Source organism: Branchiostoma floridae, chromosome 3 (genome assembly GCF_000003815.2).
Source record: "Branchiostoma floridae strain S238N-H82 chromosome 3, Bfl_VNyyK, whole genome shotgun sequence".
NCBI lineage: Eukaryota > Metazoa > Chordata > Leptocardii > Amphioxiformes > Branchiostomatidae > Branchiostoma > Branchiostoma floridae.
This window is the reverse complement of record NC_049981.1, coordinates 14,079,930-14,100,265: the sequence shown is the minus strand read 5'-3', so window position 1 is coordinate 14,100,265 and position 20,336 is coordinate 14,079,930. Positions and strand designations below refer to the sequence as shown.

Sequence of the window (20,336 nt, the reverse complement as noted above, 5' to 3'; positions counted from 1 at the left end):
GCATTCTAGATTTTGCATACTCATGCTATATGTTTAGGGCTTTTGCATATTGCCTAAACATTACAGCTTTGCGGCTAGCCGGCTGAAATACGTTTTGCTTAAAATTCATGTGTTCAAAATGACATAATGTATAAAACAATACTTGCATGAGCATCCCACCATCATCTTCGTCTTATCATATTGGCGTTTCTATTGGTCAGACTAAATATTTTCACACACATCGGTATTACACACATTATCATGATCATGATGCCATAATTCATAACGCTATTAATTGACAATCTAGCATGGCTGATATCCATACATTTATTCCTTATATGCATAACTAGATCGTATCACAAATAATAAGCGAAAAATAACACCAAGAGAATAAAGCATTTCAAATATGACACTGAACCAAAAGCGTCAACCATATCATTTAATAAGAAAATGGTATAAGTAATTATCATGACAACATTGCAATAGACGAAGAATAACCATAAAATATCATGATAGTTGCATGTATAACCCATGTCATCGCAATGAGAATAATACAATATCTAAAACTCTTCCTTGATTTCTTTCTCAAAAAAAAAAGAGTAACCAATAACTGCAAACCAGTTGCATTTGCATTGTAGTATCAAATTACTGCCACGACGGGTAAGATTACTTGCATTATACACGTTAATGCGCATGCACTCAAGTAGTAATATCAAAGCGATGCTAGTTTTTAATTCATTAAATATGTAAACGTTGAAAAATGTATTGAGACTTCATTCGAATGTAGATAAGCGTGTGGATATATATATAAGGCACTAATTACAAACGTACACATAGTAATTCTATCGCAAACAATTATTGATATGATAAATACATCGATGGGAAAGTCATCGAACAATAAATTGTAAGCTCTAGTATTAAGCAAAACGTCATCAGATTGGTACTGGAATTAACGGGAATACTTTATACAATACACGTATTGAATATACAGTGTCCGTATCAAGTGGTTGTAAAAAGCATGGTATGGCATGGAAACCTTTCCAAGCAACACATAACACTTGTCGCAGAACAAAATGAAAATACTTTGCTAAATTTGTCGATTCCCGTTATACACGCAAACTCTACATCGGCTGATTAGTTGTTTAAGTATGTTGACACTTCCCACAACTCTTTGTGACCGGTAAAACTGATCTATTTCCCCTCCCGGTATGCCAATTAGCCAAAAGCTGAGCTGGTTGGACGAGACGTCACAGACGTCACCAACGCATTCGATGAATGGTGTCGACCGGAAATAGTCCAAGCAGCTTCCGCTATTTGACAAAGATTGGCCACCACCTTCACCTGAAGCCGTGTGCTGTAAAGGTAAAGAAGAGAAAAGATTTAGGAAAAGGATGGGCATCCCATTCCAATACTGTCCTCAAGACACAGTAGTAGACAACAACCCACTGCTCCAACGACTTCAAAAAGGCTATGGGACGAGCACCTTTACCTTGTATACATAGGCTTTGTACTAAACTGTCTTTGCCCTTGCCAAGGACGGTGTTTGGGACTTGTACAAGTGACGTCGACTGACGGAATGAATGAAAGAATGATAAATAAGCTTTGAGATATCGCACCATGAGGAAACTGTAGCCTGTCCACAGGCTTCTCCATCCATTTGGACAGTCCGGGGTGACCATGGAGCGCTGACTGTGGATGGCCATCACCAGACTTGTGGTCACACAAACCGCACATCGGCTCACAAACCTACGGATATCTGTTCCTGACAGAGGAGCCATCGGGCCATCAGTGTACCTGAACGAGAGTTCAAAACAAATGGATTTTAAAAGGAATCAACGTTAACTAGAGTATATTGCCAGTTACTTGTCAGCCAGAAAATTGTAAGACAGGCAAAGAAAAAAACACGAAAATTTATTTAGAATAGTAACTTATCATCATTCAACAACGGTTGCCTGTAACAGTAAAGAAACATACTGATGTCATGAAATTGATATTTTGCTAGTTAGCTACAGAGAATGCACACCTCCCTTCACATTGAGGAGTGCTTACAAATCTACAAACCAGTTGTGAGTATAGCACTTAGGTTTTGTTGAAAGAGCCATAACCTGTCAAAAGTAGAAAGCCAGTACGTCTTGTCGTCTCGATACCCGTACTTGCAGGTGTCGTCCGGCTCACAGCTGAAGAACGGCAAGATGCTAAAGCGCCGGACACAGGAGTCTGGCTTTCCTACAAGGGTGTAGATATATTGAAAGGACATTAGAATTTGAAGGTTTACTGCTGGATTCAAAGTTTGTGTTCCAGGTCAGGTTGCAATTCTGGTTTCAATATTGTGTGCATTTGTATTCTGTCCTTCCATTTTTAGTAATTTCAAATTGTATAAATAGTATAATTTAAAACACTGGCTGCTATTACTTGATCACGTCGTTATATTCTTATTTCAAAATAATAATCCTCTATGAAGAGTAGACTGTTACACTTTGATTGTTCATTGCGCCTTTGCTAAAAAAATAATAACAAAAAAACATTCATCATAATCATTATATAACATTGACATGCTGGCGAAAGGGTATCGTAAGCATTTGATGAGTATCAGCAAATAGACTAGGTGCGTGTGCATAGAACTGTGTGCATGAATCATGACCCATGTAGTGCTTGGAGAGAAGTGCAGGGACGACAGTAAGCCATGCGGGTAGCGGATAGGTTGAATGTGCACGTGATGAAGCCGCGGTAAAGTTAACTTACTTGTACTTCCTTATATTCTATTAGGTTTTTGTGGCATTGACTTGCATAAATTAGCTTAAGTATAATTCAAAATAAGCAGCAAAACACAACTTTAGATAGTGGTGAATGTGATGTAACATTATGTATCATGAGATGGCATATGGTCATATGGAGGAAAACGTTATTTGCATGGCATGTGTGCGAGCAGTGAAACACGTCAGGTTGTATCGGCCTGTTGAACAGAGCGCGTGCAAACGGATTTTGCAGCAAGCAAGCAAGCGAGCAGAGACAGGGAAAATGGGAAAAGGGTGGACAGCAGACAACCACACGTAAGCATTTGCAACCTCCTCAGCACTGACCTTTACTGGATCTTTCTGTCTTGAGATGACGTCATTCATGGCCTGTTGCTGTAGGAATTTAATCTGCTACCGGTATTGACATTCCTGTTGTCTGGACGGGCTATCACAATATGTTTGCACCAACACTGATTTCATTTTAATAGATCTGGACTTTCTTGTACTATATATTCGTACCTGGAAATATACTACATTGATATATGGCTACAGGTCTGCCTCATAAGCGCCACCCTCTCTTTCAACATTGCTCCGGCAAGTTTTCCTTTTGGGTATCCATGTTTATCATTGATGTATCAATAAACATTACTTAGACCTCATCATTATCGAGTTAGCAGGTACTTGATCATACAAAAATTCCAGTTTTCCATTGCTAATTCAATCGTTGAATATTGAACATATACTGCGAAGAGTGTACCTCATTGTCGTTTGTACTATTAAGCACTTTAAACATAGAAAAGGAAATTGTCATTGCTTAACGAAGCAGCCACCAAGTCATGAAATACGCAGACACAAACATGCTACTGATAGATATTTATATTTTCAAATGTAGACATACAAACTACAATGATACAAAGTTACAGACATTTGCAGCGAATGTATCCGAAAGACAAAAAAGATCAGGTTGTTTCACCAAACCCATTAAGGCAAATTTGGCATTGCTGTCGACCATGATTGACATTAGGCCTACGCAATTTGGCTACATGTTTTATATATCATTGATAGATGAAACGAAAGAGTCACTTAAGCATATCCTTTATACCCTCTTGCTCAATATACCCATACAATAATCGCCTTCTCAATAATTCAAAATTCATTTTACCATTTTAAGCCCGTTACATTATCATAAGAAAAATTATCATATACTCGTTAAAATGTAAATCACAGTGTCTAATAATTCAATAAAATATAAATTATATTGTCTATAATATAAGTGAAACCTGCGTTACTGGTTACGATTGGCACCTTCCATTGGAGACTGTCGTAGAAATTTACACCGAAAAGCAACAGAAAAGTCATATTGGTATCTTTAAGGCATTTTCTGCTTATGAACGGTCGTTAGCATCATCGAAGACGTTTTCGAATATTGTATATAGACAAACATGTAAATAGGCATATCGAAAAAAAATACTACAAACAGTCATCCGAAACAAAAGTGCATTCACATGCGGTTATGTCCATTATCATAATTATACATGAGGACAATTCCTCTAATTGACAATTCTAATATTTTGTTCAATCCACAATGAATATGCTTACATTGTTCGCGAATCAAACCGTCATTTTGTACTAGACTAAGGTTCTACATATTCGTTAAATACTTTATACATGTACATTGGATTTAAGTGTATGCACTGAATAGGAGCAAGAAAATAATCACATTGAACCAGACATGCAAAAGTATAAAACGAAGTTTTGAAATTCACAAGACCTCCTTGAGTCCATTTGCTGACTATAGCTGTCAGAATTCTTTGGTCATAATTGGTCGAAAACGTAAGGAGTTTTAAAAGCATTTATGTTAGGACCATGACTTATTTTCTTACGACTGTATTGTATGTTAAATGTACGATACCACCACGACAATTGTCATTGTCTCCAATAGCCATTATATTCAATAATACAATATAGCACCATTAGTTATTTGGGGACATAATCATTATAATAATTTCTTTTGTCAAAATGACATGCGGTTTCAAATTTGAAAACTTATCAATCACTGTATTAAAACGTCCTCTAAATATCTTTACTAAATTAACAGAACTGACAACATTTGATTATAAATAATTTGTCATGACGATCAAAATCAGCCGCCAAAGTTAAAAACACCAGTTGCAGTTACACCAGGAGGAGCTTCCTTAGCAACGATATCTTCGTACAGTCCACCGTTGTAAACACAGACCCTGCATCGACTTATTCTTTGCCTGAGAACCTCTAAGCTGCCCACGACTCTGCGCGGCTGGTTGAATTGTTCCCTCTCTCCACCGGGGATCCCGATGAGCCAGAAACTGAGCTGGTTGGACGACACGTCACAGACATCGCTAACGCATTCGATGAATGGTGCAGACCGGAAGTGGTCCAAGCAGCTTCCGGGGCTGGTTAGTGGTTGACCCCCTCCTTCTCCTGCAGCGGTGTGCTGGAGGAAAGAAAGTATTCATTTCACTTCTTGAGACACTTTTAAGGCATACAAGATGGATTTAGTTGGTGCTTAGGCAAACCTCGGAACACATTGCACGATGCTGCATGGCTAGCTATAGCAGACACATTGTTGAAGATAACGTGTTAGTTTTGCCAAGAAAATGACAAACTTACCATAAGGAAGCTGTATCCAGTCCAGATTCCCCTCCAACCCTCCGGACAGTCTGGGGTGACCGAGGCCCGCTGACTGTGGAAGGCTAACACCAGGTTTGTTGTCAGACACACTGCACAGCGGCTGATGTACTGTCGGATGTCCGTTCCCTCAGCCGGCACTCGGGGCTGTTGTTCGAACCTCTCGATGGTGGAGAGCCAGTAGGTCTTGTCGTCCCTGTAGCCGTACTTGCAGACATCGTCCGGCTCGCAGCTGAAGAATGGCAAGATGCCGAACCTCGGTAGACAGGAGTCAGGGCGGCCTGTCGGAGAAGAGTGGAGGAGAAAGGGGGGGAGGGGCCGAATGTGCACGGTGTCAGTACTCAAGTCCTTTTAACGTCCATCAGTAACAACAGTCTCAGTTTTGGTCGAGTCACCTCATTAGCAACGGCCCAATTTGAAAGGTCGGGTTGACTAAACAACTTTCTAATTCAATCTTCTCAAATAAAGTCACTAAGGACATTCCATTTAGGGCATTTTATTTGTCATAAGAAGCAAACGACAATAGATGTTGACATTGAAAAAAATGATTTTTTGTCTCCTTAAAAATAAATACTTCAAAAGAACTTTCTCAGTGCTTCTGTGCTAAACACTTTCTACACGGTATTGGCCTACCTTTCCTTTCTTGCCAATGCCCTAAAATGTAGAATTTGACTGCAAAGATAATGCATCCTATACATCGTTGTGAATTTCCTTGAATATGTAGCGATAACAATGTCTGGCTTTGACCACAACAGGAGCAAAGTAAAAACTTCATACCCAACCTTCCCTGACCTTTTCACACACAACCATCCCTTACTTACAATGAGTACCCAAACAATGATATGACGGAGAGTACAGTTCAACAATAAGCTGTAAAAATGACAGGCAATATGTTATTCATTGTATTAGATTACATCATTAGTTTTGGTGGCATTTTGTCGCAAATTGTAAAGTCACTGACATGTATGGAGTATCAGTCTGGGTTAACGTGCTGGCTTGTGGTGTGTTGAGATGCTGTGCCTTACTTATCGTGCGCGCTTAAAAATCTTAAAACGTTATACAATAGTGCAAATATATATATGTATGAAATGCGCACAAAATATGGCGAGTAGAAGAGCGGATAAAATGAAGCGCAAATGCAGCGTTATAATGTTAGAATTATAACTGTGAAAACAGGGTACGCATGATGAGGGTGACAGGAGATGTAGTTACCTTGCACCAGGGCGGTCTACCATCCGTCAAACCTACCTCTTCTCTCAAAGATGTGGTCATTAATCAGACGATTGCCATGCCAATGTAACATAGGATAAGTTGATTAACGCATGTCAATCATAGCTTTATCTAACAACGCGGCGATATTTCACAACAGCAGCGTGTGCAACGCTCTTAAGGAAAACTATCTTATTGAAGTCTGAAACAAAGATCGGGTATGTGAAGTTAGTGTTTGGTTTTTGGTGATGGGACATGAAAAGTGTACTGTCATAATGCAAAACACATTGGCGCAGCCAGTATGACAAGACGCATGAACATGACAAGAAACAGCCAGATGAAAAGAAAAAGGTGACATGGCATTGAAACGATGCAACTGCTGAACACTCTTTCTTGAAGAAAGCACGATAGCTCAAGTCTGATGAAGTTTTATTACAATTTCGAGAGGCATCCTCGCCATGCAGTCTTCTCTGCCACACATTTATGACAATATCAAAACAGTTCCTCCATTTGTGGGAGTGCACTCTCTGTCTTTGAACTATATAGCACCATGCTTGGACATTTATTACAACAAAGTAAAGCTATATGTTTTTGTGTGTTGACGCTAGCACCAATATTTGATAGAAATATAGTACATTTATCATCGTTCCCTTCCAGTATATATAAATGGCTAAAGTTTGTTTCCTGTCAGCTTTAAAAACAACCCCCCAAAATAACTATGAATCAATTCCCCGCTATCACAAGTTAAAGAACTATACACCAAAAAGATAATACGACGTTGCACAAAACACAAGTATTAGATCATTCTATAAGACTGAACATTGCTTACTATTCTGCCTACTTTAACAAAAGCTATAAATCTATCTATTATATGGTTTATTCTTGTCTTCAACATGTTAGTTGTTGAGCGTCATGTGCATACAGTATAACCCAACACACAAAAAAGTTTGAGATCATTCTAACCTAAAACTGAACATTTAACAAAAGATAAATATCTATTACATGCTTGCCTTTGTCTTGACCCTGCGTTAGCTGTTGAGCGTACATAAAGTATAACCTGTTTTACAAACACAGGTTGTTCATTCGCTCATACACGAGAAGATATTCTGACACTTCAGTCGAAGTCATTTGACATTTCAGATAAGAAGAAATTGGGGCGCTGCTTTTTAGTAGATAATTTTAGTAGCAACTCTCTCTCACTAAGGTCAACTGATGTTTACTGTTGTCTATTTTTTATTGAATACGTTTGTTGGGATTACACCCTCCGGCGCTGTTTCAGCTATAATATCTTCATACAGACCACCATCATACTCGCAGGCCCTACAGCGGCTTATTCTCTGTCTAAGGACATCCACTGAACCGACTGTTCGTCTAGGCTGGTTATACTGGTCGTCCTCGCCTCCGGGAATTCCTATCAGCCAGAAGCTGAGCTGATTGGACGACACGTCACAGATGTCACTGACGCACTCGATGAAGGGTGCGGACCGGAAGTAGAGGAGGCAACTTCCGAGGCTGGTCAGGGGCTGGCCGCCTCCTTCACCGGCAGCGGTGTGCTGGAAGAGGCAGGTTCTCCACACGGTTAGCTTCATTAGACTAAAACAACACTTACGAAAAAGCATGGGGACTTCTACAATGTTTTCGTCTGCACAAACAGCTACAATAAATCATTACTGATAAGAGATAAAAATAAATGCCAATTCAGAAGCTCCTATTCTCTTCGCCAGCAATGGTTCGGCTCAGGTGTACTGTGGGTAATATGTCAAAGGTAAAAGCCCCTGACTTGTAAACAGTTCTCGTCTAGACTATGCTTAATGTGGTCCAGACATGCTTTGTTTACATCTAAAAGGCCTTCGACTTTGAAATACTGCCCACAATGTATTTCGCTGTGCATGCGTACATAGTACCTATGAAAGTGGGTGGTAAAAAAACTCACCATAAGGAAACTATACCCGACCCAAAGGGATCTCCATCCAATCGGACAGTCCGGAATGACTGCAGCCCGCTGGCTATGCACGGCCATCGTCAGATCCTTCGTCAAACAAACCGCGCAGCGACTGATGTACGGTCTGATGTCTGTACCCGAGACCGGCACTAGAGGCTGCTGCGACTGATTCTCTATCGTGGACAGCCAATACGTCTTGTCGTCCCTGTAGCCGTACTTGCAAACGTCATCGGGCTCGCAGCTAAAGAATGGCAGGATGCCAAACCTCGCTATGCAAGAATCCGGTTGCCCTGTTGGGATAGGGGTGGAACACGTGCAAAGCAGGGGGTAATGTTGTCAGTAGTCTATTGAATCCACATTCTGCTACTAGTTACGAAAGTGACTCAAGTGAATCTTTGGAACCAAAACTTTGAAGCTTAGAAACATGCGTGCTGTCGTGAAAATCACTTCATGCATTAGTTTTCTTCAGATTTGATTACATAAGAGAAGATTAGCATGCAAAGGCTGAGACAAAAATCACATGCATAAAAAACGTTTTATACAGGATTATTCTCTATTTGGTTTCAATACTATCATAAGAAATGCAATACATGCACTCTAACACACTTGTGGAGGCGTGAATTTATGTAGTGATCAGAGTGTTGTGAAGCTGTGTTTTTGTTATGTGCATCGCAAAGTGACCTGACTTCAACTAAAAACCGGCCATGCTGATGCAGGTGCAGTTACCACTGATTTGTGATTCACATACCGCCCATCATTCACAATCTCTAAATAACAACGTGCATGGAAAGTCACTATTCTATGGTCAGTCTAAACGTCTGGTCCTTTGTACAAAATATCATCAGAATTTATTAGGTGTTTTGATAAACATGGCTAACAGCAATAGTTAGTAACTTATCGCATTTAAAGCGCCGTTTAGAGTCCACAATGCTGTAAAACAAAATAAGCATATAATATAAAGCACGAGACTACTCGCTCAATGTAACAATCGAAGTAAGTAAGGTTAAGGTATCTTCAATGTACATGTCTGTTATTTAAAACACCATTATTTTGCAATATCTCACTGGATGTTGAAACGCTTGCTTGCAATGTAATAAGTATTGCAGTTTAAGATGTGTTACAAAAAATACAATGAGACATGTGGGAGCTTGATAAAAAAAATGACGCTGTGCGATGAAATGATGGCCAGCCATAGCGCAATGATGCATATATTGCACGAGAGGAGCCGCTGAAAACGCATGCGCCAGCTGGTGACAACAAACCATTCTTGTCTGTGCGTGGCCACCGTCCACTTCATCATTCCGCATGAAATGTTGGCGTGTATGTGGCAGTTGTAGGGATGTCGTGTGCCAAAACGCACTGACCTAATAACCAACGAGTCTGAATGTGCATTTAACAATACATGGAAGTGTATACATGTATATGTACTATTACGGTGAATCGCTTTGATGTTTTGGTGCTGTGATTTGTTTGCCAAAGCGTTGTGAAGACCGCAATCAATTCCACTAGATGAAACATGGACATTCTACTGGCATGTCAAAAATAACATAGAATGTAATGGATTTATTTACTAATAAAGAAGATTTACACATTTTACAGGATTTTGACCTTAATACAAATAGCACCAACTCTTGAGTCTAGTTATACAAGAGTATCAATTACAAACTTAAACTAGTAAATATTGCATGAATCAGCATTTCCAATTGAATACCAATGGATATCGAACCTAAATCAGCACAGAAGCATCATTTTATGTTCCTTTTCTTCTGATGCATTTATGTTATTGCTAACTTGCTATCTACAGTTAGTAGAATGACACTTTTTAGGTCAAAGGCGGTCTCACAGTACTCAGTAGTAAAACACATAGGCTAGGCTTCTTGTTTCAACAACTTCGTTAATGATATCACCTTAGTTTTCTTTTTAACGAAAACCTATTTGCTGCCATTGGCAGTATCATATCTTAAAAGTTAATCATATCTTAAGTGTATTTGTTCTAGTTTAACAGTTTGCAAATGACTCCTTTCACAAAAGGGACATTAGTTCTACACATTGAAGGCACCATCCGTAGCGATGACACCAGGTGGCGCTTCTAGAGCTACTATAGTTTCATACAGATCGCTGGCATACTCGCAGACCCTGCATCTACTAATTCTTTGACGAAGGACATTAATATTGCCAACAACACGTTTTGGCTGAGTGAATTGGTCATCTTCTCCCCCAGGAATTCCTATCAGCCAGAAGCTGAGCTGATTGGCTGAGACGTCACAGATGTCACTGACGCATTCGATGAACGGCGCCGACCGGAAGTACTCCATGCAGCTTCCGGGGCTGGAAAACTGCTGGCCGCCACCCTCTCCGGATGCCGTGTGCTACAGAGAGGAACCTCATCGTGGTTAGAAGACGTAATGAACGCTATATATAATCATCTAATTGTTGGAAACAATTCAATTCCTCATAAGGTAAGACATCTTACGTGCTGTTCTATGTTGGACACCTGGGTATGAAAAAAGGGAGACTGGAACACAACAGCATAGCCAGTACTCACCATTACGAAGCTGTAACCAGCCCACAGACTACGCCACCCGACAGGGCAGTCTGGAATCACGGCGGACCGTTGACTGTGCACAGCCATAACAAGGTCTTTTGTCAAGCAAACTGTGCACCGACTTATGAACGGCCGTATGTCAGTTCCCGAGATAGGCACAGCCGGCTGCTGCCCGGCATTATCGATTGTGGAGAGCCAGTATGTCTTGTCGTCTCTGTAGCCGTACTTGCAAACATCATCAGGCTCGCAGCTAAAGAACGGCAGAATGCCGAACCTTGGGATACAGGAATCCGGTAGGCCTGGTCAGAGAGAACATTCCTCAGTCGAAGGTTAGCTACAGGACATGGAGTTACAGACAGGCGACTCTTGGATCTGTCTGTCTCTCTCTCAAAACAATATTTGACAGACGCCTTTATTGCAAAGCAAACTTCGTTCTGTCTGCATCTTTTAAGAGCAGCTGGGTATAACAAGACGAAAGAAGGGAATGAACAGTTAATGGGAAGGCAGCATGAGAGACCTAGTAATACTTCATCTATTAATTATTTCACCGAAATGGCAATCACATCTTTAATCATCATGGTGGGAAGATTGCCCAGTAGAGGAAAATAATGGGAACAACCAAACTGGCCAGGTTGGTTTTTCAATGTGTAATATGAACGATTCCATATCTTCTTCCAAATATCAGGGAAAGTGAGATTTGATGTTGTAGCTTTGAGGTAATGGTTGAATTTTGAGCATCTCAGATGTCTCTGCTTGAGGAAAGTCCAAACAGAATAAGATACCTATTCAGTACATAATACTGCGCGGCAACTATTCCGCATGAAATTATCGTAACCACCGCGTATCATCATTGGCTAATAATACACAGGTTGCGAGCATCGGATTCACACACACTAGTCATGCAGGAACGTGCATTAAAATAAAACAAAGTAGAATTGCCTAAGTTTGACAAGCAAGCAGTGAAATGGGATGAAATGAGGCATTCTATATTTGACAAGAAGATTGCACATGCTCACTCCTTCTCCCCTCAGAAACTTGCAACTAATATCTACAACATGTATATACAGAATGCGCGGGAAAACAGTGGGGTACTCTACTTTCCGTCCCTAGAAAAGACTGTCTGCTATGGACGCTTATGGCACACACAATGACGGCACGAATTACGCAATCATTCCATTTGAATGTCGAAGGCAGCGACACGTTTGGGGACCCCGGCTAACGACCAATGTCGCCGTTAATATACGATGCACTTGTCTGTTAGTCGTTCTGTATCGTCATACAAATCATATTAGCAGATAATCGCATATCACACCACTCCCATGATTTAAACGATTGTATTGGCGATAACATCACATTTTTAGACACCAATACATGTCAGCCTGCATCAATAGGACATATTACGAAACTAGGAAAGCACTTTTGCACGCTTTGATTTCGGTATTGAGTACAACATGGCAGCTGCGTTACATTCGCATGTGGTTAAAATATATGAACAGTTTCAAACATTTGTAAGTACAACGTTTCGAGTCAGAGAACTGTACCGCTAAATTTGATACATATCCATTAAACTACTTTTAACATGTGTCAATACACTTTAATACATCGTGCAATGTTTACATGAAATATTTTCCAGCATACACGGCAAGGCTTTATTTCATAAACCTTTAAGTGCATTGTATTAATTACGACTATGATTAGCTTTTGTTAATAAAAACTACCAAAATCTTTATCTAAACTATAACTGACGAATTACCTTTATCTTCCTATCTTAAGTAACTTGAACAAAATTACAACATAGATAGCACCATGATAATGTTGATACCTCTTTACCCTTCCACCAGACAGTTCACGTTGATAGTACAGACTTTCTCAAATTTGTTTCTTTCACATGCAGTTTTAATGTATAGGCTGCCCGAACGATAGACATTACTACATCTAGTACAATATACAGTCGAGTCCCCCCATTTTACAGATCGTTTCTTGTCTTAAGGCAGCAAAAAGATTGTACTTTGTACAACCCGGTTGAAAACAAAAAGGGAATCAATGTCAAGAAAGACGAAGATCGTGTTCTCGAAGAAGCCATTCTATTTTTTTCTAGAAAAACCTGCCTCCTCCTGTATTGCGTTCTGCTAATATGGATTCGTACAGGCCACCACTGTAGACACAAACTCTGCAGCGACTAATTCGTTGTCTTAAAAGATCTAAACCTCCCACAGCCCTGTCCGGTTCATTGAACTGATCGTCGTCCCCACCGGGGATACCGATCAACCAGAAACTCAGTTCGTTAGCTGAAACGTCACAGATGTCTCCCACGCATTCGATGAAAGGTGCGGCACGGAAAAAGTCCAGGCAACTTCCGGGGCTCGTCAACGGCTGGCCACCACCCTCTCCGGCAGCGGTGTGCTAGACACAAGGAGATCCTCAAGAGTTAAATCTAAGCCTCATGTAATTTAGTCATCTTATGTATACATTTATAATCTTGATTGGGATAGACTTCGTTGTGGTTGTTGCTGCTCAAGCCCACGCAAACGGGGCTCTTGCTCAAGTATTTTCGTCTTCCTACATGGCGTGTACTTGTACTGGCAACTTATGATGGTGATGCTACCTTAATAGTCCAACTTTTCCGGTCTATAACGACTATCCCTGTAATCACCGCGTTATATAAGCGTTGATACATATTCAGGACATGTTGTACAGGAGAGCAACATGGCTTTCCCCCGAAGGTCGGCAAAAGGGAACTTACCATAAGGAAGCTGTATCCGACCCAAATGCCTCTCCAACCGACGGGACAGTCTGGGATGACCGCGTCTCTTTGGCTATGTACAGCGATTACCAGGCTGGTTGTGAGGCACACGGCACATCTACTAATGAATGGTCTGATAGCAGTGCCTGAGATAGGCTGTGGCGGCTGTCCTTCCTCATCTTCAAAGGTAGATAGCCAGTAGGTCTTGTCGTCCCTGTAGCCATATTTGCAGATGTCGTCCGGCTCGCAGCTAAAGAAGGGCAGGATGGCGAATCTCGGCATACAGGAATCCGGCTTTCCTATTCCGGGAAGCGACATGCTCAATGCAAGGTCCTCTGGAGCAAATCTTCTTCTATTCTTGTGTCCCACACAACGTGACTGTTCCATGTCAATGAAAAGCACTTTCCACAACTTAACTCTCCACAAAATTACTTAAGGAATTCACTAACATCTTATGCTCATGAACATTAAACATTGAAATGAAAAAAAGCAATGTCCCTTTTTCTGATTCTGCAAAGGCTTTGCAAATGTTTCAAACATATACCAAACGTAACACTAGTAAAAACTCATCTGCAAACGCAAATTCAGTGTCGTTGTGACTCGCTGTGACAGATGTTTTCGAAAATAAACTATGTTCTTGATAGGGACATAGACGTCTAAATCAAGGAACATTTTGGAAGGGCACATTGCTCTTTTCTTCCTACTGCTACTTACGGAATATCATGCCGAGATAAAGTTTAACTGTTAAACACAAAAGGCAACTTGTCACTTATGTCATAAATCTGTCATTACATGAATAACATATATGTCACAAATCTGCCATTACATAACATAAATGTCACTAATCCGTCATTGTCAGTCATGTCAAGTCAGCTGAGGGCCCGACCCGCTGCCATTCGTTTGTTTCCATTTGAAGTTTTGCCATTTCTTCCGAGTTTGCCATTTCTTCCGAGTTTGCCATTTCCAGTACAACAGTAATGACAAGATGTTATTCGCGATTCAGATGGTTAAGTAATATAGATGAGGTGGAGCTCCTTATGCAACGCAATGGTTCCATTCGTCAGTAGAAATGCAGTAAAAAAAAGTGATGTCAGCGATAAAGATATGGCTGTAGAAATTGATGTGCCATAAATCAGGAAAAGGGATTTATCTTACAAAAGCGTTGCCTTAAGAGTTGTGTGCGTGCATTAAGAAGAGTTATAACAAGTATGAATGTGGTCCATTGCACAGTTTTCCTTGCGTTTATGCTGTGAGGAAACGCTTATAAAGTGCAGCATTACATTAGAAGACTAAAAGTGGTATGAGAATTCCTGATGAGGTGAAAACTGTTGTAGGTTGTTGTCTTCAGAGCGGTTTGAGTCGCAAGGTCTGGGATAAGATTAGGCCACGCGACGGCGGTGTAATGCCGCTTTCTGCGAGTTTCGGCGCAGATGTTTTGCACGCACATCGCAAAACGCTAGTACAGCCTGTCCGTCAGGTTAATTCTTTGCAAAACGTCACCTTTGCCGGAAGACCTACTGGAGGTTTCGCACCGCTGCTGTGCCTGTTGACACTCTCAGTGAACAGCTTTCTGCTTAGGTAAAACAGGACAGTTGATCTCCTGTGATAGGTAAAAAGCCTACTGCCGTTACGCAGAATTGAAAAAAAATATGATCATCAAAGCGTATGATCACCATTCATTACTTTGATGAAAATGGTGTGCGTTGTCGGTGTAGAATATTCGCAAAATTTGTAAAGATTCTTAACAAAGGACTTGCAAAAATGTGAGCTATGTTCATGAGGAGGAGATGTGAGGGGTCTGCTGGACAACATTACTCTCACTTATCTCGGTATTTTTGTGTTTTAAATTGCTGTGTTGATGTATGGTGGTGCTGGAGTGCTACGTGCCAAAAGGAATGAATCTCCGATAGAATGAATACCTAAATCTTGATCGTGAGCTCGCTCATTGCCTTCCACATGAAGCAGACTGTATCCATCCCAGACCTTGGTCATATTTTCGGGGCAGTTGGGAATCTGGTCCGTTTGGCTGTGGCGGGTCAGCAAATCGAACCCTCCTTGTCCGACAGGTCCGGGCAGTCCGTCCAAACCTATGCAGTAGAGTGAATGCGTATTACTACCATACCTAAATCTTGAGCGTGCGCTCTCTCGTTTCCTTCGACATGAAGTAAACTGTAGCCCTCCCACAATTTCGTCATGTTTTCAGGGCAGTCCGGAACCACGTCTAACTGGCTATGTCTTGTGAGAAGATTGAATCCACCCGGGCGTCCCTGGGGACCTGTCCTTCCAGCGAGTCCTGCAAGGACAAAACCTCCTTGTTACTTTTTTGTTCGTTTCAGCCTCTCCGATTCTCGAATAATCTCCAAACGTCACATTTTGGAGGATATTCCAAAAAAATCACATGAAATTGCATTCAAATACCATGACTTCTTCAGAAAAAGTTCATTCTGAAGAATCACAATATTTTTACACAAATGATTTTCTTAATTTGTTCATCTTTACGTTAAAGTTTGAAGAATATTCTTAAGGAATCGCTGAAGGACAGAGTAAATGCAATAGCCGATAGTGTGGGAGGCACAACAGCTCCATGATGAAGCCCTCTGATATGATGTAGAAGAACCCATTCCCAAGATGGCGAAACTTTCAGATACTTGCTTGATAGTTTGAGGAAGTTTCCTGTTCCAATGGCTGAAAAGTTTTTTACTTACCGTATCCAAAATATGGTTTGGTTTGTTAAAGTGTTAAAAGAATGTTACGTTGTTCCAAAAGTATATTCTGCAATACATGAAACTTTAAAAAGAGATGCAATCTGATCTCGCCATCTTGGTTGTAGTGTTCTCTACATCACATCAACATATTCATGTACACTGGTTGTTAGTTTGCCTCTATCATAAACTCAATTATTCAATATCAACAATTCCATTAGCTCAACATCTTTCAGGTTGTTCTATTCATAACAATGTACCAAACGTCGATCTTACAGACTAAGTATGCTTGTTGTATACGTGCATGTAGCTTTGTACAGTCATGCATTAAATGCAAACAGTGTGCTGTACTATTATCAAACACAGATTACTTGCACATGAATTTCGATTAAAATATTCATTTCAAAGAATTGCAATCTACATTTGTGCAATCATTGTAAAAAGACCTGATGCTACGAAAAAATACCTACAAAATATGCCTACAATGCCATCATGGCGAGCACTTACCGGGCAATCCCCTAGCGCCAGGGAGACCGGGCAGACCGGGAGGTCCTGCGTCACCAGGTATGCCCTGTCCGGGTGGACCTGAACAAAATTGATAATTCAATTAGTAAACTCACAGATCTACATAACAAACTTAGATGTATTTGTGACACTCTTTGAAACTGTATTGGCACATGATATATAAAAGACTACGCACTTGTTCGCTTTGACCACGAGCATTGTATTCGTAACAGTACAAAAGCTGTTTAAAATCATGGAACTATTATCTTCGAATTATGAACAACACAATCTACTAACCTGTAGGTCCTGCAGGTCCAGGGGGTCCTAATACACCTGGCTCTCCCTTTAGTCCAACACCAGGAGGACCTGTGAGCACAAGAAAAAGATAAGTCCCCAAATATACGAGCTCTGAATATTGTAATTCAATGGTCTTGTAGTAACCCTATAGTCGTATGGTAAAATGTTTCATGTTATCGCGAACGAGAATAAAACAAACCTTAAGCTTTGTTACACTGTGGATATCACAGCAACACGTTACCTCTGTCACACTAGAAGTACACTGAAGAATGGAATATCGTCAGGCATTTCTCTGTTTTCATCTTAACCCAAACATCCGAACCGTGGACATTTCGGAATGCTTTTTAAGAGCTGGTGTACAGACCTGGTGGTCCCTGAGGTCCGCCAGCTCCTGGTTCTCCCTTCAGTCCAACACCGGGAAGTCCTGTTTACATATACATCAGCAGTGGTAAAATCAACATTTTCACACCAATATCCCAACAACAAATCACATACTTTCGTTATCTTCTTACTCGATTTTTTCTATAATTGAAGCCAACGCCATTCTACATGTGTCTTGTAATCATCTTAATTGAAATGATTGGAGCTAATATTTACACATTCCATCTAATTATATGTGGAATGATTTATCATTTGTGTACAACCTTCATCAGTGGTAGATGGCTAACAATGGAACGTGGGAAATGTGCACTGTGAAGTTTATGGAAAGTGCGTTTGTTTTCTAATGGCAATTAGAAGACGAAACCATGGCAGGTTCCTGCGTGATTTCTATACGATGCTCGTGGTGTTTATCTTCTTGAAGCTTGACGTATTTTAAAAGAGTGCTGTCGGGTCATGTCGCTTCTATTATCATTATGAGACTGTCGCCAGTGTAGACCAAACAGAACTCGGACTGACAGCAGTTAAACAAGCTCAGTCAGTCTTCAATGATATAATTTGGTTGAAGAAGGTTAAGTTTGTATTGTCCTGGTGTCAGTTTTAAGAATCTAGTGTGTGACTCAGTCTGCTTCATGTTAAGTTCTTATATCAACGTCAGCTATAAAACGACGTTAACGTAGCTTAGCAAGTAATAAAACATCATAGGTGTATGTGTGTGCTGTTCAGCAAGTAATTTAACGTCATCGGTGTATGTGTATATGTGTGTGTAGCTTGGTAAGCAACAAAAATGACATCGGTTTGTGTAGCACTAAAACTTAATCCGTATCTGCATTGCCAGTATAACCACCGGTTACTGTTAAAGAACAGTTTTACCCGGCAAAAGTGTGTGTGCTTGTGCGTTGCTTAGTCAGTCATAAAACGTCATTGGTGTGTGCAAAGCTCAAAGCCATGTCGCAGGTGTACTTACCTGGAGGACCAGGTGGGCCCAAGGGACCAGGGGGACCGTCAGGGCCGATTGGTCCCGGGATTTCGGGTGCTGTTGGTGGAATGGTATGGCGGCATTAACCAAAAATGGAATGAGGTGGAGCATCGTAAGAACGTGCACGTTAGTGTTACCTGGCGTTCCAGGGGGACCTAGAGGTCCTGGGGGCCCAGGGGGGCCGACTGTCCCAGGACCATCTGTCTGGCCTAGTACAAAGTTAATAAAGATTGTTAGTACAAAAAAAGGTCAGATACACTTGTTAACACAAAGAAATAAGAATCTTTGCATTTGTCATGCTTAAATAGGCTTGAATAACAAGTTAACTAATATAAATCAAACAATTAGTATTTCGAGTTGGAAATAAAAAGAACACATGGTTGGACCATGTAAAAAGACTACTACAACAATGCTAATTAACTCTGCTTTTTAGATAGCCTTATACGCTCGCAGAAGGAAATAGTTTAATACTACAGCACTGTTATCATGTTAAAAGAGTTATGTTTGCTTAGTCATTTATCACGGACACAGTTAACTTCATTAGTAACCAGGTATCAACATTTACACCAAAGGATTACCTTATCTGCAACCCTTGAAACACAATATTATTCATAATAAGTCACTGAAACGAATCATTGTCAATTACTAGTAGCCATATATTAGATACAGTACGGTGTGACATGCAAAAGTCAGATCGTAACGATACTAACATGCATAGTTACAAACGTATGTATTTTTGGTCTTCTTAGCTATACGACGATTCATACTTCAAACATACTTTCGAAGGATAGAATCCAAGATTTAACTATTGGCAAGAAATAGTGCGATGCTTTACGGTCCATTCCGATATCTACCTGGTGCTCCTGGTGGTCCAGCAGGACCAGGTGGGCCGAGGGCACCTGGCGGACCCTGTGTGCCAACTCCGGGTGGTCCTGTGGAACAAAGGCACGTTAGAGAAAAGTGTGACGAGCTGAACTGTAAGAAAACCCTACTTGTTTATTAACGTGTTATGCATCAAATAGTAGATACGGTGATGAGCTAGCTGGCAACATGTATAACATAACGACGGATGTCCTTAAATAAGGGCACATGTGTGTCGCCTGTTGGTATGTCGAGTAGGGCTTTGTTTGAAGAGTTAACCGTGGTCGGGTAGGTTACAAGGTATACCGTTTACTATTTTAGATACTGTCCCCTGTAGGTACGATATATATCTTTCAAAGGTATCAAATATTACAAGCCTGAAACGAATACTAGTGAAAAGGATTTATACCACTGATAGTACTTACCCGTTTGGTATTTTCATGTTTTCAACGCATTAGTACAGAGTGAAAATCATCCAAAATCCTTACCGCCGGGTCCAGGAGGTCCGGCAGCTCCAGGGAAGCCAGGTGGTCCAGCCTCACCCTTTACGCCAACACCAGGAGGTCCTAAAGAAGTATGGCACGGCTGTTAGGTAACTAATGTTTTGCCTTAATCGCGGTGCCTGGTATCGTTACAGCATGATCCTGACAGTCCAAGGCAACTTTGATAACTATCTATGTGGAGGAGAGCGAGAGAGCATACTACTCCTTGGAATTCCTCAGCAGACAATAGTCAAAGGAAAAACAACTCAGGTTTAAACGTTTGGTAAGCTAGACTACAATCACAGCTTTGTGG

General features: G+C 40.8%; 1 protein-coding gene and 1 long non-coding RNA gene across 17 annotated transcripts in view; one reads left to right on the top strand and one right to left on the bottom strand.

Moving 5' to 3' along the window:
- Positions 1–1,351, top strand: part of LOC118412006 — a 29,616-nt gene extending 28,265 nt beyond the window's left edge. Inside the window, exon 3 of the long non-coding RNA XR_004830711.1 lies at positions 1,199–1,351. This is a non-coding gene — a long non-coding RNA (uncharacterized LOC118412006). The remainder of the gene's footprint in view (positions 1–1,198) is intronic.
- Positions 406–20,336, bottom strand: part of LOC118412003 (collagen alpha-5(IV) chain-like) — a 66,717-nt gene continuing 46,786 nt past the window's right edge. For 10 of the 16 annotated variants that reach the window (XM_035814563.1, XM_035814560.1, XM_035814559.1 and 7 more), the window contains 9 exons: positions 20,030–20,107; positions 19,535–19,612; positions 18,818–18,889; positions 17,688–17,747; positions 17,324–17,392; positions 17,030–17,107; positions 15,740–15,907; positions 5,364–5,662; positions 3,573–5,187 (listed from right to left, as the gene is read on the bottom strand). In XM_035814563.1, the coding sequence (XP_035670456.1) occupies positions 4,858–5,187; positions 5,364–5,662; positions 15,740–15,907; positions 17,030–17,107; positions 17,324–17,392; positions 17,688–17,747; positions 18,818–18,889; positions 19,535–19,612; positions 20,030–20,107 (1,232 nt within the window). In that variant the 3' untranslated portion in view covers positions 3,573–4,857. Of the gene's footprint in view, positions 1,334–1,595; positions 1,774–2,084; positions 2,206–3,572; positions 5,188–5,363; positions 5,663–7,002; positions 8,144–8,523; positions 8,823–9,356; positions 10,902–11,077; positions 11,377–12,395; positions 13,481–13,820; positions 14,120–15,739; positions 15,908–15,942; positions 16,114–17,029; positions 17,108–17,323; positions 17,393–17,687; positions 17,748–18,668; positions 18,738–18,817; positions 18,890–19,534; positions 19,613–20,029; positions 20,108–20,336 lie in introns of those variants that run through there. The other 6 variants (XM_035814574.1, XM_035814564.1, XM_035814565.1 and 3 more) reach the window with 6 other exon arrangements.